Source organism: Callospermophilus lateralis, chromosome 5, assembly GCF_048772815.1.
Source record: "Callospermophilus lateralis isolate mCalLat2 chromosome 5, mCalLat2.hap1, whole genome shotgun sequence".
NCBI lineage: Eukaryota > Metazoa > Chordata > Mammalia > Rodentia > Sciuridae > Callospermophilus > Callospermophilus lateralis.
The window spans coordinates 34,033,892-34,053,508 of NC_135309.1; the positions used below are offsets into that span (position 1 = coordinate 34,033,892).

Here is a 19,617-nt window from a genome sequence, read left to right on the forward strand (position 1 = left end):
TAGTCCCAACAACTGCAGATACACTCTGGGTCTTGCCACGGTGGCCTGTAGACTGGATTTGGGATTTGAAACAAAACAGGTGATCATTTGTGGGGTAGCAAGGGACCTTTGTCCTGGATCCCTGAGGCCTCTGGATGAGGCTAGATCTCATGTTCCTTCCTGCAGCCTACGAGCGAGACCTGGAGTCTGACATCATCGGCGACACCTCTGGCCATTTCCAGAAGATGCTGGTGGTCCTGCTCCAGGTTAGTTAATCCATATGAGCCTCTGAGCCCCTCCCTGGCACTCTCTCCCAGAGTCGGGCTGAGGACCATGGGCACCTCCTCCAGGCTCCCAGACAAGTGGCCCATGAGGGGCTTTTGGGGGAAGGTCCTTCTCTTGTGCTCTGCCTTCCTCATTGCCCACCCTGCAACTGCCCCTAGGCTCTGGATCCTAAGACAGTTTCTCTGGCTCACCTGGGTATGGAATTGGGGACCCCCGGAGGGTGGGCCTGGACCGGTCCTTCTGGATAGCACAGTGCCTTCAGAAGACCCACACGTCCTTGGCACACGCTCCTGTCTTGTGACCGGTATTCTCCCTGGGAACTCCTTCCTCCCCTCTCTGAGCCTCCCTCTTGCCATTGCTCCTCCAACCATGGCACCTGCCCGGGATACCAGGAGGGACATGGTGCTGCAGGGCCACCTGCATCACATCACCACCGCCAGGCTGTGCTGCCTTCTCTGCTGCCCATGAAGTCCATCACAAGAGGACTCTAAGAAGGCCTCGCACTGCTCTCCGTAGCTGAACTCCGTCTACCATTTTGGATTTTTTTTTCTTTTGTTTTCCCACATGTTTAAACACCAAAAAACTTTGAGTTAATTGCTGACATTCAAAAATAGATTTTGCTCAGTAACCAGATTTCTAGATTCTTTGGATTAATAGAAAATTCTGGCAACATCAGGCCTTCAGTGACTGGAAAACATGTCTCTCTTGCCTGCTTCACTGTGTCATTTATTTTCCTGGCACTATGGGGACAGGCAAGGCAATGTCCCAAGTCCAGCTCCAAGGACCAAACCTTTCTGAAGCCTCATGTATAAATCAAGCCTTTGCAGCTGGGCACAGTGACACATTGTAATCCCAGCTACTTGGGAGGCTAAAGAAAAGGGATCACAGTTCAAGGCCAGCCCGAGCAACTTAATGAGACCCTGTCTCAAAAAAAAAAAAAAAAAAGGAATGTAAGTAATAAATAAATAATAAACCAAGCCACCACTTTGTCCCTCTCTCTACTTCTCTCTTCCCCTTCCCTCTTTTACATTAATTCTTCCTAATTCATCTCTTCTGGTTTCCATTACAAACCTACACCTCATATTAACAGGACGGGGATTTATCAGTTGTGAGGAAGTGTGTGATCTTTGCCCCATTTCAAAGTTTATTTTTGGGGGGAGAGGAGATTCCCACTCCTGGATCTTGGAGTCAGGGATGTTGCCTCATCACATCTAACTAGTGGCAGCAGTGTGGCACAGATTGCAGGCATGCCAGCTGTATCGCATGGTCAGTCCCAGAGAAAGTCCAGGGGGTTGAGACCCAGTGTCACGGGGAGAGAGGATGGAGCACAGCCCTGGCCAGGCCAACTGCAGACCTCTGCCCGCGTGCTCAAGGAGCTCAGTGTGGTTTGCCCTGGTCCCTTTGATTAGCTTCCTGCGTCTAAGCCTCCTCTATCAGATGGAGCAGAGGGCTCCACAGAGCAGTAGAAGCACCAAGAGGATCTGATAATCTTTGCAGCCTGGGAGCTCAGATCATGGGGCCCAAGTCCCAAATCCTCATTGCTAAGTTGGGTTAAGGTATGAGAGCTCCAAATAATAAAATGCAAATGCACAGCCCCTTTGCACCTGTGGTATCATTGTAGGGATATGTGGTGGGTAATGCCAGGTCCTATGGCGGGGGCTAAACAGAGCTCAGAGGCTGTCTTCAGAACTCTCCTGGAAGGGGCACCTGGAAGGACCGTGGTTATTCTTAGGACTCTCCTGTTTGGTCACAGCCTGGGAGAGGGGGCCCGTGATTCCCTAGAGCATAGATGTTACTGTCTTGATCCACTGGTAGCTGCTGTTTCTCCAGACCTAGTCACTGCTCCTGGACATTTCTGGGCCACTGGGATTCCTCAGCCTTCCTCGACTCCACCATCATCGCCAGGTCCTTCTCCTGGCCCTGTCATATTTGAAACCTATTTCTTGTCTCCCTATCCAGGGAACCAGGGAGGAGGACAATGTAGTGAGCGAGGACTTGGTACAACAGGATGTCCAGGTAAATGAGCCCTGATGGAGGTCCCCAAGGCATAGCAAAGGACCCTTGAGAGAGGGGATAGGTTGGGAGCCCTGAAAAAGGCTGGAGGTGAAGCCATTTGTATCAAATACCTCAGTATTTGGCACTTTGCTGAAGAAAAGGTTTAAGTTGTCTTTCAAAGGTGCATAACGTGGAAAATTGCTGAGATGTATTTTGGAGGTTTCATTGTTTATTCATTTGTTTACTTCATGTTTTTTGAAATTAAACACGTACTCTGTGCTGGGCACTCTGCCAAGCACTGGGTAATCGCTAATGAACAAAATCAAACGGTACTGGGAGAGACAACTCATGTTGATCCCACAGACACTTCTCTATCAATATACCATAATGTCCAGATGTTTTCAGCCCCTGCCTTATGTTGCTGTGACTATAGGGACAGGTAAAGAGAATGCTATGACTTCATCCCTTCCTGTTGGGAGGGAAAGCAATGGTTAGGAGACAGATCTATGAGCAGATCATAATGCACAGAGCCTTGAAAAGGGGACGAGAACCCTGCTGGAACATTAGGGAGTACTTTGAGAAAGAATGGGACATTTAATCTGGGACATGAGGTTGAATAGAACCTTCTCCAGAAAGGAAGGAAGGAAGAGCTCGAGGTTTATGCAGAGGTCCAGAGGCCACTAGTTATTGGTATGGTTCTGAGTGGCCTGGCCAGTGTCTCCTCAGGTTTCTTCTCTGAGTTAAATCCCACCTCTTCCCCTTTAGGACCTGTTTGAGGCAGGGGAACTGAAATGGGGAACAGATGAGGCCCAGTTCATTTACATCTTGGGAAATCGCAGCAAGCAGCATCTTCGGTTGGGTAAGCTCCAGAGAAGACCTACAGCTGCCCCCTACTGCAGCCTGTCCTTTGAGGTCCCTGTTTCTTCTCAGTGTTAGGGGGCACTCTCAGACCTCCTGTCTCTGTCTCACTCAGTGTTTGATGAGTATCTGAGGAACACGGGGAAGCCCATCGAAGCTAGCATCCGAGCGGAGCTGTCCGGGGACTTTGAGAAGCTAATGCTGGCCGTGGGTAGGTTCTCATGTTGCATTTCCAGGGCCTTTGAGGGATTCCAGGATACCAGCCCAGGAATGAGGGAAGAGGGGAACTCTATGGTATGAAGTTGAGAAAACCAGATGGGCCATGGATTCTAAAGGTAGAGCCAGGGCAGCTTGGTTGCAGGAAGCCAAGTTGAATCTCAGCTACTGACCTCTAATGCTGTAGAGGGAGAAAGCACTGAGCTTAGAGTTGGGATAATGGTGACCAACGATCAGAGGCTTATGTGGAAGATTTGCTGTACCACACACCACACTGAGCAGGCACGGTCAGTATCTCCATTTCACAGATGAGGAAACTGAGTCTCACAGAGACGGAGTCACATGCCAATGGGTAGTTTCAGAATGAATCTGGGGTGCTCTGATGGTGGGATGCCAGGAGCTGACCAATCAATGGTGGAATTTAAATTCAAACCCAGGGCTTATAGCTAGGCATGGTGACGCACACCCGTAATCCCAGCAGTTCATGAGGCTGAGGCAAGAAGATTACAAGTTTGAAGCCAGCCTCAGCAACTTAGCAAAGCCCTAAGCAACTTAGTGAGACCCTGTCGCAAAATAAAAAATAAAAAGGGCTGGGGATGTGGCTCAGTGCCCATAGGCTAAATCCCTAGTACCAAAAGAAAAATCAGGGCTTCTTTCAAATCTGCTGTTGACCTAGGTGGGCAGGTAACTTAACCTGACTGGGCCTCACGTCCTCCACCTGTTAAATGGGAGCCTGACCCCAGTTATTTGTTAAATGCTGCCTGACCCCAGTCATTTGCACGTTTGACATTCCAAGAGTCACAGCAGCTGAGTCAGCAGTAAGCTGTGTGTTCACATTCTGTGGAGGAGGGCCTCGTCTTCCCACCCAGAGCTGCCCTCTCCAGCCCTACGTGACATAGACAGGGTCAGGAACATGCTACCAGCAAGATCAGAAGTGATTCAGCTGCCAGTACCTTTCTGGTGTAGCAGAATCTAAAGAAGCACCTTTTCCACCTCCACCCCAGACTCTACCCCCTGACCTGGCCTAATTCCCTGTGAAACCTGAAAGGAAGAGAAAGATGAAGTGGGCCTTTGAGATGGGCTACTCAGATTTCAACAGGCTCATTTCCTTATTTCTTTACCCTCTGGGTTTGTGATAGAGGCAAATGGATTCAAGGTGCTCTGGGGCTAAGAGCTATCAGGAGCCAGGGTTCTTCCCGACTCTGAACTAGGTGACTCCTAGGATACAGAAACCTAGAAGGGCTCAGGCGCCATCCCCTCTGTGTTCCAAGGTGGCCGGAATAACTCTCCCTCATCCTCCCTTTTCCAGTAAAATGCGTCCGCAGCACCCCGGAGTATTTTGCTGAAAGACTCTTCAAGGCCATGAAGGTATGTGGGGGTTGATATGAACCAGGCTGGGGGGGGGGGCTCTGCTCACCCCTCACAGGACTGTGGGACTCTGGCAAGTCTTTGATGTCCACTGGCCAAAGAGAGCCCTCAGGGATTGGCCATGGGCCTCACCTTGGTGATGGCACTCTGTCCCAGGTGAGCTCTGGAGCCTGGGACACTGAGTGCTTACACATTCTGCCGCGGGTATACCTGCCCCGACCTCATGATCAGTCATACAGTATGGTGGCAGACGACACCCAATCCATCCAGCCGTGTAGATCAGCAGCCCACACTTTTAAAAACTAGTGATTAACCAGAATGTTTATATGCAGTGTGCATGGGTAAGAACACTTCAAAACACTTCGGGAAACACTATGACGTATCTGCCAACACTCCTTTGGCTGAGTTCTTGAGAACAGTATTTCACAGGTTTTTACACATAGGACAGAGAAACTGAGGCTCTTTCCATGGCACACCAGAGTGCATGAATGCAGTCATTGGCTGCCAGAGGCCCAAGCCCAGGAGCTCAGGCTTCCTGGCTCTTCTTGGCCATCCCAGAAGGGAAAAATCGACTACCCACCTTGCTCTGTCTGCCAGTGTGCCATAGTGAGGTTGGGCAGCTGAGTTCTGGAGAGATGTTTGTCTGTACACGTGCTCCTAAGAATGCTCGTGACATTATCATCTGTAGGAAAAAATGGGCAGCAACCCCATGTCCACCCAGAGGAGCATGGAAACATAAATACACAGTAGTATTTTTACAAAGTTCCAAAATTTGCACATCTAAGTATTGCTTAGAGTTGCATTATTATAAAAATTATAAGGAAAATCAAGGATGAAAATGATATTTTCAGACAGAAGACAAGGTTTATAAAAAGCAAGGAGGGACACACAGGGACCTTCAGAGGGAACGTCAATGTCTGCCTCTTTTTTTCTTTACTGGCAACTAAACTGGGGGCTGTCAGCACCACAACCTTCTCTCAAGGCCCGGTTACAAGACCCTGCTTGTCTTCCAGGGCCTGGGGACTCGTGACAACACCCTGATCCGCATCATGGTCACCCGCAGTGAGCTGGACATGCTGGACATTCGGGAGATCTTCCGGACCAAGTATGAGAAGTCCCTCTACAGCATGATCAAGGTCAGCAGACCTCATGGGGGTGCCGAGGGGAACAGAGAGCTTTCTTCCAAGACAGAGGGCTTGGGAACCACTACCAGGAGAAAAGGCACCATCCGAGAAAGCTGGGGGTCTCTTGGAAGTTCCAGGAGCCTGTGTCTTAGAACTCAAGTGTCAGGAGTGCTTGTGAGAAGTGAGGCTGAAAAGGAAGGCAGAGCTGGATCCTGGAGGGCACATGATTTGATTTAAGGATAAGGACTGTGAGGCACCCACCCCCACCCCCGCCCGGGGCAAGGGGAATACACATTCTGCTGAAGACGGGACCCATTGAAGAATAAATGAGAGTTAATTGAGGAACCCTCCTGGTCATGGGCCAGACAGAGATGCTTGTGAGGTGTCCAGCCTCTTTTTCACAAGACAGATATAAAATTAGGGGGGCTTTCCTTTTTTTTTTAGTGAAGTTTTTTGGTGACAGGGCAAGAGATCTCACTTGTGTTCCTAAGGTGTGTTTCCAAATTTTGTGCAAAGATAAACCAGTAACTTCTCATAGCCTTTAATATTTTGAAGTTGATTAAGAAACCTCAAGCAGGCTATAGAATATGCCATTTATTATTGATACGTGTTATCTATCAGATATATAGGTGTTTGACTTTTAGCATTTCCCAATGTTTTCATTCATGGAGCCCGAGTTCCATGGAATATTTCCCTTAGAAGGGCTGGGCTAGGGACTCTGGTGGCAGTGGTGTGCTGAGGCTCTCTCACGCTGGCATCTGGCAGCAAGAATTCTCCATTTTGGGAAGTATTTATACCACAGAAATTGGCGAATACCTTTTTGCTTCCTACTTTTCTTCCTCGCCCCCCGCCCCCCGCCAGAGCCTGTTGTTAAATATTGACCAGCCCACCCTGTTAGGTGGTCCAGGACACCTCCACACTCATTCGCTGTGAATGTGTGTGCAGCCCTCTACTCTTCTGGGCTATGCAGAACCTTGCCTTCTGTCTGAGAAGAACCCAGGGCTGGGTGAGAAGTCACCTTTATTTCTCTTTCTTCCCAGAATGACACCTCTGGCGAGTACAAGAAGGCTCTGCTAAAACTGTGCGGGGGAGATGATGAGTAAGTGGCTTCTTGGGTCAGGCCGGAGGGAGTGGCCTGGGACTCTCCTGGCTTTCATCCTGATGGATGGGTTGGATGTGCTGGGGCTCCCTCTGAGCCAGGAGCACCATGCTGGTGAAAGGTGGCCTCTGTTGATAGCTATTGTGTTTGTGGGTCTGTGGGAGTGTCTGTGTGTCTGAACATGAGTGTGTTCTCTTATACATGGAGATGTCTCTTGTGAACAAGTTCTTGTGAACTTGGAAGGTCAAGGTGGCGTTTGGACCAAGAATATGGGGGTCCAACCAGGTGCAGTGGTACACACTTGTCATCCTAACCACTCGGGAGACTGAGACAGGAAGATTGCAAGTTCCAGGCCAGCTTTGGCAACTTTGCAAGTCCCTGTCTCAAAATAAAAAGGGCTGGGGTGTAGCTTAGTGGTAGAGCACTTTCCTTGATGTGCAAGGCCTGGGTTCAATCCCTAGCACCTCAAAATGAAAAAGAAAAAAGAGAACATGAGGGTCCAGGCCCTACTACTTTGTAGCTGCTTCTCAGTTACTCATTGATTAGGATATTTGTATCAAGTGCCTTCTGTGCAGCCCTGTGGGGAAGCTCCCATTGAAGCTTACATTGTAGCAGGGGATGCGGACCAGTATGCCAACATGGTCAGCCCTGCAGTGGGGGAGAAGTATAGGCGCCAGGTACATGAAAGACATAGGTGCACTGACCCTAAAGTGTGAATGCTCCTCAGAGATGATGGGGCAGAGACCTGAGGAGGAAGGTGAAGAGGAACACCCAAGTAAAGGAGGGAGAGTGTTTGGGGTGGAAGAACTCACAAGTAGAAAGGCCTGGAGACAAGGATGGACCAACTGGTTTGTCATATAACTGAGGTCACAGTTACATGGTGCATGAAGAAAGAAACAAAGCAGAGACGTGGACTGGGCCTGGGACCTCTTCCTGTCATGTTAAGTTGTGCCCTGGCTTGATGTATTTGTAGAAAGGGAATTGTCGGTGCTGTGATTTCCCTTCTCTGAGGTCTTTAAGAATCAATTAAAGAATCAGGTGTGGTGGTGCACACTTGTAATCCCAGCAGTTTGGGAAGTTGAAGCAGGAGGACAGCATAGATAACATAGTGAGACTTTGTCTCAAAAAATAAAAAGGGCTGGGGGCACAGCTCAGTGATAGAAAACCCTTGGGTTCAAGCCCCTGTACCCACCACACCCTACCTCAAAAGGATCCATTAAGGAAGGGAGGGATACAAGAGCCTCCTGCTAACTTTGGTAAGTGCCATAGAGGCTGCCGATTCAAGGGGGTACATCGGTACTTTGAAGGAGATGTAGGGTCAACGTCATCCTGGGTCCAGTAGCCGGGCTTCCCAGGCATACACACCGTATCCCACCCCTTGGCCTTTGAGAGGGTTTGAGACAGAAGTCACTCATTATTAAGAAGAAAGGGGAGACCCAAGGATTGGAGAAGTCCTTCCCCACTTGGAAGAAGGCTTCTGGGAGAAGCCAGTGTTTCAGGGAGCTGGAGGGCAGATCAAGAGAAGATGGAAAATGCTCAGGAACAAGGAAAGGGCTCTGGGTAATGAATGAAGCCAGGCTGAAGAGAAAGGAAAGCCACAGGTGTGTGTGTTGGTGAGTGTATGTGCGTGTGCGTGTGTGTGTGTGTGTGTGTGTGTGTGTGTATGTGTGTGTGTGTTGTGTATGGAGCATTACCCATAATGACATTCCCTCCTTCCCCCCCTCAACCCCCCTCAACCCCCCTCAACCCCCTCCATTCCAGTGCTGCTGGCCAGTTCTTCCCGGAGGCAGCGCAGGTGGCCTATCAGATGTGGGAACTTAGTGCAGTGTCCCGAGTAGAGGTCAGACCCTCCCCACCTCCTGCTTGACCACCAGCTTCCACTCTTCCGCTTGCACCTTCCTGCTGCTCTGGTTGGCACCCAGCTGCCCCCTGGCGGCCAACCTGAGACAGATTCTCACAACTGCAGCTTCCTTTTTCTCCCCTGGAGTAATGAATTGCTGGGGGGACCTTCTGGAGGGGACACCTGATTCCTGCATTAACTTCTAACACGCTGGGGAGTATTCTGGCCCACTCACTGCTAATAGGGCTTGCTCAAGCGGAGACCTGGCTGGTTCCATGGGGTTCCTGTTCCATCCTGGGTCCAGTAGCTGGGCTTCCCAGGCATACACACTGAGATCCCTGGGGGCACTGAAGGAGTGAGGCTGTGCTCCTGAGCATCCTCAGACCCGGGGTCCACAAAGACAGGGATGAAATGTTTCACAGAAGCGCTTGGGACAAACCATTCCAGAGGCCAGTAATCCTTGGCCCACACAACAATTTGGAACCTTGGATTCTATAAGTCACTGTCTGGGATACTTTGGGCAAGTACCCTCCTGTCCATCTTGGTGACTTAAGGGCTCTTGAGCTCTGATGTTCTTGTTGTAAGGCAAGAACTATTAACGTAAATGATCTTAAGTTAAACAAGAAATGAACTTAGTTTGGCAGAGTGGAGGACCCTCAGGATGTTAAGTGACACTGAACCCCACACAGTGGGAGAGCAGTTCCTCTTCAGTTCCATCAATCTTTCTAATTATGTCAAAGAAATAGTCTAAGCTCGGTGCCAACTGAGTCTCAGCACTCATTGACTGTCCTTTTTCACAGAGCAAAGGGCCAAGTGCAGTGTCACATGCCTGTAATCCCAGTGATCCAGGAGGCTGAGACAAGAGGACCCCAAGCTCCAGGCCAGTCTCAGCAACTTAGCGAGACCCTGTTTCAAAGTATGAAAAATAAAAAGGGCCAGGAATGTAACTCAGGAGTAAAACGCCCTTGGGTTCAACCCCCCAGTACCAAAAGAAAAAAAAGAGCGAAGAGAGCTGGCTCTGAGTTCAGAGCTTTTGGCAAGCGATGACATCTTGTGAAATTTGGTCATAGTTAACATTGTTGTTTTTTGTTTTTATTACATTTTCATGGGTTATCGGCTTTTATAGCGTATGATACTTCCTAATTCGTTATAGTAATATAATTTTTTTTCGACCATTAATTCATTTAACAAGTATCTTTTGATGCCTGTTATGAGTCAGGCACTATTGTGGGCACAAGAGAGTATATACAAGGACAAAATAGGGGAAAAAAATTATCTTTGTCCTTTAAATGTATTCAAATGCACTTCAAACAAATGGGTTGGGTCTTAGTAGCTCAGTGGTAGAACATGTGTATAGCATGTGGAGATCCTGGGCTCCACCCCAGCACCAAAAATAAAAACAAAAACAGATATGTCTAAGTAAAACAGAAAAGAAGTTGACTCAGGGAAAATATTAAGACTATCCGGGGAATATGCAAATGTAGAAACTAGTGTGAAGGTCACTTGGGGGTGACTGAAATTTGGGAAACTCTGTTATAATGTTTCAGAACACTTTGGCTGCCTTTTTAGGGGCAGTGACTCTAACAGGCAAAAGGGCCCTAGAGACAGGGTGGCATTCTGAAGGATTGGGGGGCCCAAATGGAGTACGCAGTCCCAGGAAATTGGGACAGGGTGAGTCCTATAGCAGAAGCCGACTCCTTTTCCCTGACCAGCTCTTGCCCTGCTCCAGGCCTGAGACCACCTCTCTCCTCTGTCCCTCTCAGCTCTGGCTCAGGGTCTGTCTGCTGTGCCTTTCCCCTGCCTCTTTTCCCCAAGCTGCTTGGTTTGGAGCTCACGGGGAAGGCTCCCCCTTCGCATGCTCCTCTCTGGCCTGGCTCCTGAGCCTCTAGACAATTGCTCAGGCTCTTTCTGCTTCTCACAGCTTAAGGGAACCGTGCGCCCAGCAGGTGACTTCAACCCTGATGCAGATGCCAAAGCCCTGAGGAAAGCCATGAAGGGACTTGGTAAGGAGCACATGAGGGCAGGGTTGGCCTCTGGGGCAGCAGTGTGGCAGGTTTAGCAATGGGCTGGGCAGGACCCAGGGATGGGACATCCAGCTACTGTCTGCATAATGAGGAGACCAGATCTTCACCCTCCTGGGAGCCTCCTGGCTCCTTCAGTGTGGAAAGGAGGGGCACGAGAGGGCTTGTAAGGAACTTGGCAGGCGTCTTTCCTGGAGACCAAGGTGCCCCTCAGGGCCTTGGGTGCAGTATACTGGTGTGAAAGAAAGTATTAGGTCATAAAGCCTGGATTTGTGCTGTGGCTTTGCTGCTGACTCACGGTGTGACTTAGACCTAAGTCCTTTAACTGTTCTGGGTAAAATGAGGGCGATGACCCAGTAGCTGAGAAACCCAGTCCTGGGATGAGAGCGCCCCCTGCTGGTCAGCTCTTCTAGGCTGGCATTTGCTTGTTGTGGAAAAAGCCCCACAAGCACTCAGCTGGACCTGTGCTCAAGAAAATCCAGCTGGGGACAGAGAGTCGGGGCTTTGATTTCCAGCACCTTTTGTCCTCCTCGCTGTTCAACAGCAACTCCCAGTAGGCTTTAGGGAAAGTCCACTCTTCCAGGGCTTCATTTCTATTTGTCTCATGGAAATAATATCTACAAAGCATATCTAGGTCTGTAAGATGATGAAAATGCTTTAAGAGAGAGTCCTGTGCCAGATCTGAGGTTGATGGCACTGTCTGAGCCAAGATTAGAACCAGAGTCCTTGACTCCCAACCCAGTGCTCTCTCCCCTCGTAGGTATCCCTTTTTCTCAACCAGTGACTTGACAGAAGGAAGCTGGGAGGGATCCAAGGGAAGTCAGTGGCCTGAGCCAAAGGCAAAGGGCCTGCAGGGGCTCAGGAGCACATGACTGCTTGGCCAGATTTCTACCCAGATGGGGACCATCACTGGGGGGACATGGAGAAGCTGAGTCATAGGCCTTCCTCTGAGGCATGTGGCTTTGATGATTCAGGAACCGACGAGGACACTATCATTGATATCATCACTCATCGCAGCAATGCCCAACGCCAGCAGATCCGGCAGACCTTCAAGTCTCACTTTGGCCGGGTAAGGGCCTCCCCCCATCCACGCACCTCCCCTGATGAAGCTCATCCACTCACAGCCAGCTCTGCACTGTTGGGCACAAATGTCTTTGTGGCAATAGGAACTTCGTGTGATTAGATGATCTTGGAATGTCTCCAGTACTGAGTTCGGGCTGCCACAGACATGCCTCTTGGCTCCCCCAGTTCCTTGCTATCAGTGACACTTGTGCGAGAAGGCACAGAAGAGGCAGAAGCTCAGCATGGGTCCCCAATCAGGGATATGAGTGTTTTTAGATGGTGCTTTGGGGGACTTGCAGTTCCTCTGTGCAGAGAGAGAGCTGGCTTCAAAGCCCCAAGGCTGAGTGTCAGTGATTATCGCACCTTGGTGGCACCTGGCTTAGGCTGATGAGTTTCCCCCAAGATGGAAATGGTATCCTGCAGCATTGCCTCCCAGGAGAGCAGGTCTGCTTCTTGGTTCTTTTTCTCCCACTCTCTTTAACTTCATCTGAATAATAAATGCAAGCCTGGTGCATTGGTTCATGCCTGTGATCCTAGTGATTCTGGAGGCTGAGGCAGGAGAATCACAAGTTTGAGGCCAGCTCCAGCAACTTAGCAAGACCGGTTTTCAAAATAAAAATTAAAACAGGCTGGGGGTGTAGCTCAGTGGTAGAGCTCCCCTGGGTTCAATCCCCAGAACCAAAAATATAAAATAAAACACAAAATAGGGCTAGGGATGTGGCTCAGTGATTGAATGCCCCTGAATTCAATCCCAGATACTACCCCCACAAAAAAATATATATAGATATAATATATAAAATTCAGGGCTGGGGATGTGACTCAAGCGGTAGCGCGCTTGCCTGGCATGCGTGCAGCCCGGGTTTGATCCTCAGCACCACATACAAACAAAGATGTTGTGTCCGCTGAAAACTAAAAAAAAATATTAAAAAATTCTCTCTCTCTAAAAAAAAAATAAAATAAAATAAAATTCAACATCAGCAAGACAGACTCCTGTGACTTTCCCACAGGGAGATCCTGTTTCCTCATTTCCTATCTTTTCCCTGTCCTGGGTAACGAGTGAGCAAGTTTTGATGTTGGCATGACCTTGGCCCTGCCCTTTTTAGGACTTAATGGCTGACCTAAAGTCTGAGATCTCTGGAGACCTGGCGAGGCTGATTCTCGGGCTCATGATGCCACCAGCCCATTATGATGCCAAGCAGTTGAAGAAGGCTATGGAGGTATAGTGTGGGCACCAGTCTCTGCTGGTTCCGGTGGGGCACAGAGGTGAGGACAGTGGCCAAGATCGTCTTTGCCTGGATGTTCTAGGGAGCTGGCACGGATGAAAAGGCTCTGATCGAAATCCTGGCCACTCGGAACAATGATGAAATCCGGGCCATCAATGAGGCCTACAAGGAGGGTAAGTCTGGGGACCTGGGCCTAATGCTGCTGGGAGGCAGGCGGAAGAAAAGCCAGGGCCCTCTGCTCTCAACCTCAGCCTCAACTCCACCCACAGCTCGAGCCTATCTCCTTTCTCTCAGTTCACGAGGCTTGGATAAGCCCCTTGGGTGTGCCCAGCCCTGTGTCTGGAGAAAGACAGAGGTGTCCCAGTAGGACAAAGGCCTGGCAGTAGAAGAAATTTGGAAGGAGGTGAGAAGAGAGAGCTTCCCAGCCCACTAACGAGAGCGAGAGAGACTTCGTGGTGTGTGGCCTGAGCAGCTGTCCACGGCCCACACTCAGCAGGGTCTTCTGCTTAAATGCACGCTCTGCTGTTGTTATCTTCAAATTCTTAGTGCCTAAACAAGTGGCCCCTTATTTTCATTATGAAAAGCCGCAGTTTTTCTCTTATAAACAGTTTTTCAGTAGAATTTTTGAGTAGGGGAGTGACATGGTCACAGTTGTGCTCTTGGTTTCTAGATAGAAAGAAAACAGGAAGGGTCTTTAAGAGGTTTTAAGGGAGAGAGGTAACATACCATGTGACTTCAACCAGCGTGTAAGCAGAAGGGTGCAGAGGAGGTGAGGGTTGATGGGAATACCAGTTGTCTTACAAAATCAGCAGAAGGATGACTGGATGCCCCCAAGAGTTGACTACACCCCCCTTCATCCCCACCTCTCCTTGCTAACAACTGCCCTGGCCCAAATTTGAGCTTGGCCAGCAGGTGCCCACACCCCCTTTCTCTGTCTCAGACTATCACAAGTCCCTGGAGGATGCCCTGAGCTCAGACACATCTGGCCACTTTAAGAGGATCCTCATTTCTCTGGCCACGGTGAGTGCATTCATGGGGCCTAGGAGGAGGGGAAGCATGGCTGAGTGCGAGAGAGGATATCTCCCCTCTTGCCTTCTCAGTGTCCCACCACCTACCCTTGTTCACTTCTGAAAGCTGGCTTGGTGCCACCTTCTCCAGGCAGCCCTCTTTGATGGCCATCAGCCTGGCTTTTGGGGCCCCCAGCTCATAGAACAGGACACATGGGTGACCTCCTCCTGTGATGTTACCCAGGAGCTTCCTCCACCATCTCTAAAACTCTTCATAACCCAAGTATCAGGCCCTCATCCACAAATGTTGAGAGCTCACTGTGTCAGGCATGGCTCTAGGTGCCACCACCACCCATCCTAGAAGGCAGGATTATTGTCCCTGTGTTTCAGATAAGGAAAGGAATTTGGGAAGATGAAACTGGGAAGGCTGAGGGACAGGATGGGTGCATGTGTAAGGACTGATTTTCTCAATGGTCTTGTTGCAGGGAAACCGTGAGGAAGGAGGAGAAGACCGGGACCAGGCCCGGGAAGATGCCCAGGTGAGACCCCGGGCCAGCATTAGCTGGGCTCTTCTGAGAAGCCTCTCCAAGTGATGTCAGGCCAGACCCTGGCAGTCTGGAAGTGGGGTAGGCTCCTGCAGAGGTGTCACCGGTTTGATTGGTGGACTCTTAGACTCTGGGCCCCTCTATTTCCACCCTTTAGAACTGAGACTTTAAGATTTTCAAAATGAGATTTGGCGGTAGATGCTAGTCTTCCTGGCATTTCCTATGTGAGCAGTAGGTTCCTCGGAATGGGAAGGGATGTACAGATGACCCAGGTCAAACCTTTCAAGTTTTGAAAAACAGAGGCCAGAGTGGGTGAATGTCTTCTGGAGAAAGTCACACAGCAAACCAGTGGCCCAGGTAGAATTGACCTAGAGGAAGCAGGCTTGGGATCTTGCTGGGAAAGAGGACTTATTATCTATCAAATGGGGCTGAGGTTGAAGAGAGTGTCCTGGGAGAAGCCCAGGGCTGGCATCTCTGTTATGCTCCGTGCATTCTGTTGTATCTGAGCATGTATCCAGAGTGGCACATGCTCATCAATACTCAATAAGTATCTGTTGAATGATTATGGGGGAGGGTTTCACCAGGATCTCTTAGCCACTCAGCTGCTGCCCAGCTTCTTAGGCCAGGAAGCTTAGGTCTAGAAATGGCTTCTCCAGAGGCTGGTCAACCCCCAATTTATTTCCCTTGATGGTTCCTACGAATGCATGGTCCCTACTGAGGCCATCTGAATTGTCCCTATTGACCTGGGTCTTAATCCCAGCATCCACTGGCCTGACCCAGAACCTGTCTCCATCTCTTCTGCCTGCCCCATCCCCACCCCCTCAAAATCTCAATGTCTTGGTATTGAACAGAGACACTACAAACTGCAAATCCAGCCCCTTATTTTCAGCTGATAGGTAGAAAATGGATTGAGAGTCAGGCAGCAACTTTTCCGTTCCTGGCTGCAACCACAGGTGTGTGGTATGTTGCAACAGTTAATGAGCTAGAAAAATCCTTAGTGGCACCCCAACAAGTACAATTGCAATGATTAGAATGCATGCTTTATATTGAGCATAATGCTGAACTCTTCTATGTCGATTATGTTTCCTGTTTTTACTGGAGGAAAATGAAACTCCTAAACTTTTCTAAGGGAAGTTTCTAAGAGTAGTGGCGTTGGTTTGATTTGAACTCGGTCTTGCCTGACTCCAAAGTCTATCCTTAATATCATTTAGAATCCTCCAGGACCCAGTCCAGAAATTTCCCCTGCAGCTTAGCAAAACAGATAGCAGTTGTCTAGAGGTCCTGCCCTTGCTTTGGAATACAGTTGTCAGGAGCTTCAGGGTTCCTAGCTGAATCATGGGATGTCATTTATATTCTGGGCACATTTATGGGATAGTCAGGAAACCCAGCCAGACATAATCACAGGTTGGTGTGAACACAATTTACTCACTCATTCAACACATGTTTATTAAGTATTACAGTGAGTAGTGTCACTGTGCTGTGAAGGGGCTTTTGGTCTTAGCTCTCTTCCTGAATTCATCCCCTATCCCAAAATTCAACCTTCCAGGGAATGCTTCTGCCTGGTGCCTGGTCTGCCTGTGAGCTTAAGCTTCCAATGGACACTAGCAGGGGGCAGTGGGGGGCAGCTGGTTTGCAGAAGAGAAAGGGAGAGAGAGAACCTGAATGGAAGCAATTGAGACCCTTGAGCCAGAGCCCTGCCTAAATCAGCTGCTTCTCCAGATTAGGGTGATATTCCCTCACTTTAGGATTGACCCATTTTCTTATAAACAGATTTAAAAAAAAAAAAAAAAAGTCTTTTTAAGATATTGATGGATCTTTATTTTATTCATTTATTTATATGGGGTGCTGAGAATCGAACCCAGTGGCTTGCAATGCTAGGCAAGCATTCTACCACTGAGCCACAATTGCAGCCCTATAAATAGAATTTTATTGTTGTTTCATAAGTAATGCATATTCTTTTACAGAAACTAGAAAATAGAGGAAAAGAAAACCTATAGTCTACTTGCACATATTCAAATTGTTTTTCTGTTGATATATAAAAGTAGATCTAGAACATTTAAAAATTAGTATTCTAGGGACTGGAGTTGTGGCTCAGCGGCAGAGCGCTTGCCTAGCACAGGTGAGGCCCTGGGTTTGATCCTCAACACCACATAAAAATAAATAAGTAAAATAAAGGTATTGTGTCCAACTACAACTAAAACATTAATATTTTTTTAAAAATTAGTATTCTATGCATATTGCTGCATATATTCTTAGAGAGCAGCAACAGTTAATGGCCAATACTATTCCATCTGAATCCACTGTACTTTATTTAACCAAGCCCTCTACCTAGTATCCAAGACTGTAAACACACTCATGATCGTTTTCATTAGAATACATTTCTAGAGGTGTAGTGGGAAGGCTAGAGCAAAGTGTCTGTAAAAATCAAAGGCAGTTGATAGGCAGGACCAAGTTTCCCCCTCAGAAAGATAATGCCCTTCCGTTCTTGGCAGTTTGGTGTGCTTGTTTTGACTGCCTCCTCCCCCAGCCTCTTCCTCTGCACATCTGGAGCAGCAGCAGGTTCTCAGAGTCTATTATTAACAGAGTGACTGCATGTCCAGTTTCCACCTTTCACCACACAGTAACTGTCAATAGCCTCCTCTTTCCCCTTTAGCGTTCTGGTTTGAGCAATAAGCAATGTAGATAACTAATTATTACAGACCCACAATGAAAAGAAGAATTATAGTTATTTTTAGATAATCAATCCCCAGAGATTTTTTTTTTTTTTGTACCAAGGATTGAACCCAGGTGTGCTTAGCCCCTGAGCCAAATTCTCAGCCTTTTTATTTTACTTTATGCACCCCCACACTCTTTTTTTTTTTTTTCCTGAGACAGGGTCTTGCTAAGTTGCTCAGGGCCTTTCTAGGTTGCTGAGGCTGGCTTTGAACTTGTGATCCTTCTGCCTCAGCCTGCCAATCCTCTAGGATTATAGGTGTGTACCACACTGAGTTTGGCCAATCCCCAGATTTTTTAATGATATAACAGCTGTATTGAAATATAGTTCAAATACCATTGCATTGACTCATTTATAGTGTACAATTCAGTGGATTTTACTATCTTCACAGATGTATACAACCGACAGCACAATCGATTTAAAACATTTCTTCACCCCTAGCAGAAGCTCTGTACACATTGACAGTCACTCATTTTCTCCCATACCCCTAGCCCTAAGCTACCTCTAATCTGCTTTCTGTGGCTAGATTTGCCTATCCCTAACATTTTGTGTCAGTAGAGCCACACACCACATGGCCCTGGGTGACTGTCTTCTTCCGCTTAGCATCATGGTTTCAAGGGTCGTCCACCCTGCAGCATGCATCTGTGTCTGTTTCTTCTCATTGCAGACTACTCTCTTGAGGAACTGCCCAGATTAATTTTTGCAGGAAGTAGCTGAGCTAAAAGGAAAAGCTTTTGTGGGGAATATTATTTTAATCTTCCTCCACATTTTTCTTAGAGGTTCTGGGACTTGAACCCAGGACCTTGCACATGCTAGACAAGCACTCTACCGCTGAGCTACAGCCCCAGACCTTATCTTAATTTTATTTTTGAAACAGGCTTTTGTTAATTTGCCCAGGCTGGACTCCAACTCATAATCTTCCTCCATCAGCTTCGCCTCGGTCTCCCCGAGAAGCTGGGAGTAGAGGAGTGCACCACCACACCTGGTTCCCGCTACCTTTTTTTTGTATTATAGATGTTATCGTCTTAAAGTTGCCTTGGAAAAAATACAACCGGGGTTGTCTGACCCGAATAAATAAGAATATTTAGCACTTCATATTATTTTAAATATTTTTTTAGTTGTCATTGGACCTTTATTTAATTAATTCAATTATATGTGGTGCTGAGAATTGAACCCAGTGCCTCACGAAGCCAGGCAAGCGCTCTACCTCTGAGCCACAAGCCCAGCCCATTTGTTTTATTTTTTTAAATACCGCCCCATCCCCACTCTTTTCTCTCTCTTTTTTTAAGTAATATGAAGTTTGTTTGTTTGTTTGTTTTTTGCTTTTTGTGGGTTTTTTTAGTGCTCAAACTAAAATTTTTTTTATGAATTACATGTTACATAAAATTAACTGTACTTTATTGTTTTTAAGTGTACAATTCATTGGTACCAAGTACATTCACATTCTGGGACAAAAATTACAACTATCTGTCCATCTCCAGAATGCTTTTTATTTTGCAAAACTGAAATCTGAACCCACTAACCAGTAACTGCCCATTTCCCTCTCCCCTGGTCCCTGGCAACTGCCAATCTACTTCCTGTCTGTGAATTTGCCTCATGTAAGTAGAATCAGACAGTGTTTGTCCCCTTGTGGCTGGCTTCTTTCACTTGGCACAATGTCCTCAAGATTTAACTGGATTGTTTTTAATACAGCTTTCAATACAGTATTTAAAAACCAGAAGCTAGTTCATAATCCTAGTAATCCTGACAAGTCCTATTTGACATTTACACAGATAAGTAAAGTAATATTCCCACAGTGGGAAAGGTAATCATGACATTTCAGAATGAATAAAAGAAAATGCTGAAGTTTTTCATCACATTCCTTCTCAAAGGAATCCATAGTCAACCATATCTTGGTAATTTCTGATGTACTTCGAAGTAAGCAGGAGAGTATTTATTTATTTTTTTAATCTAGATAAAAGGAACACAGTTATACACAATATGTGTGTTCTATTTTATATTTCTATATCATTTAGATGGAAATGCCTTATTAGCATTGTAGATCAATCTTATTCTTTCATTGTTGTTGTTGTTGTTTTTCCCTCTTCCAGGGCCTTGCTCATGCATCCCAGACTAATTATATTTATTCTTTTTAAAAATTTTTTAGTACTGGGGATTGAACTCAGGGACATTCTCCTTCTGAGCTTCATACCCAGCTGCCACCACCACCACCCGCTGCCTTTTTTTTTTTTTTTTTTTTTTTTGAGACAAGGTATCTCACAAAGTTGTTGGGGCTGCCCTCA

At 47.6% G+C, this 19,617-nt stretch overlaps 1 protein-coding gene across 1 annotated transcript in view; it reads left to right on the forward strand.

The window, feature by feature from the left end:
- Anxa6 (annexin A6) overlaps nucleotides 1-19,617 on the forward strand; it is a 51,923-nt gene that overhangs the window by 21,563 nt on the left and 10,743 nt on the right. The window contains exons 7-20 of the mRNA XM_076856422.2: nucleotides 166-245; nucleotides 2,224-2,280; nucleotides 3,025-3,118; nucleotides 3,233-3,328; nucleotides 4,643-4,701; nucleotides 5,715-5,837; nucleotides 6,866-6,924; nucleotides 8,686-8,764; nucleotides 10,686-10,767; nucleotides 11,760-11,854; nucleotides 12,951-13,064; nucleotides 13,153-13,243; nucleotides 14,011-14,090; nucleotides 14,563-14,616. Coding sequence (XP_076712537.1) covers nucleotides 166-245; nucleotides 2,224-2,280; nucleotides 3,025-3,118; nucleotides 3,233-3,328; nucleotides 4,643-4,701; nucleotides 5,715-5,837; nucleotides 6,866-6,924; nucleotides 8,686-8,764; nucleotides 10,686-10,767; nucleotides 11,760-11,854; nucleotides 12,951-13,064; nucleotides 13,153-13,243; nucleotides 14,011-14,090; nucleotides 14,563-14,616 — 1,163 coding nt within the window. The remainder of the gene's footprint in view (nucleotides 1-165; nucleotides 246-2,223; nucleotides 2,281-3,024; nucleotides 3,119-3,232; nucleotides 3,329-4,642; nucleotides 4,702-5,714; nucleotides 5,838-6,865; nucleotides 6,925-8,685; nucleotides 8,765-10,685; nucleotides 10,768-11,759; nucleotides 11,855-12,950; nucleotides 13,065-13,152; nucleotides 13,244-14,010; nucleotides 14,091-14,562; nucleotides 14,617-19,617) is intronic.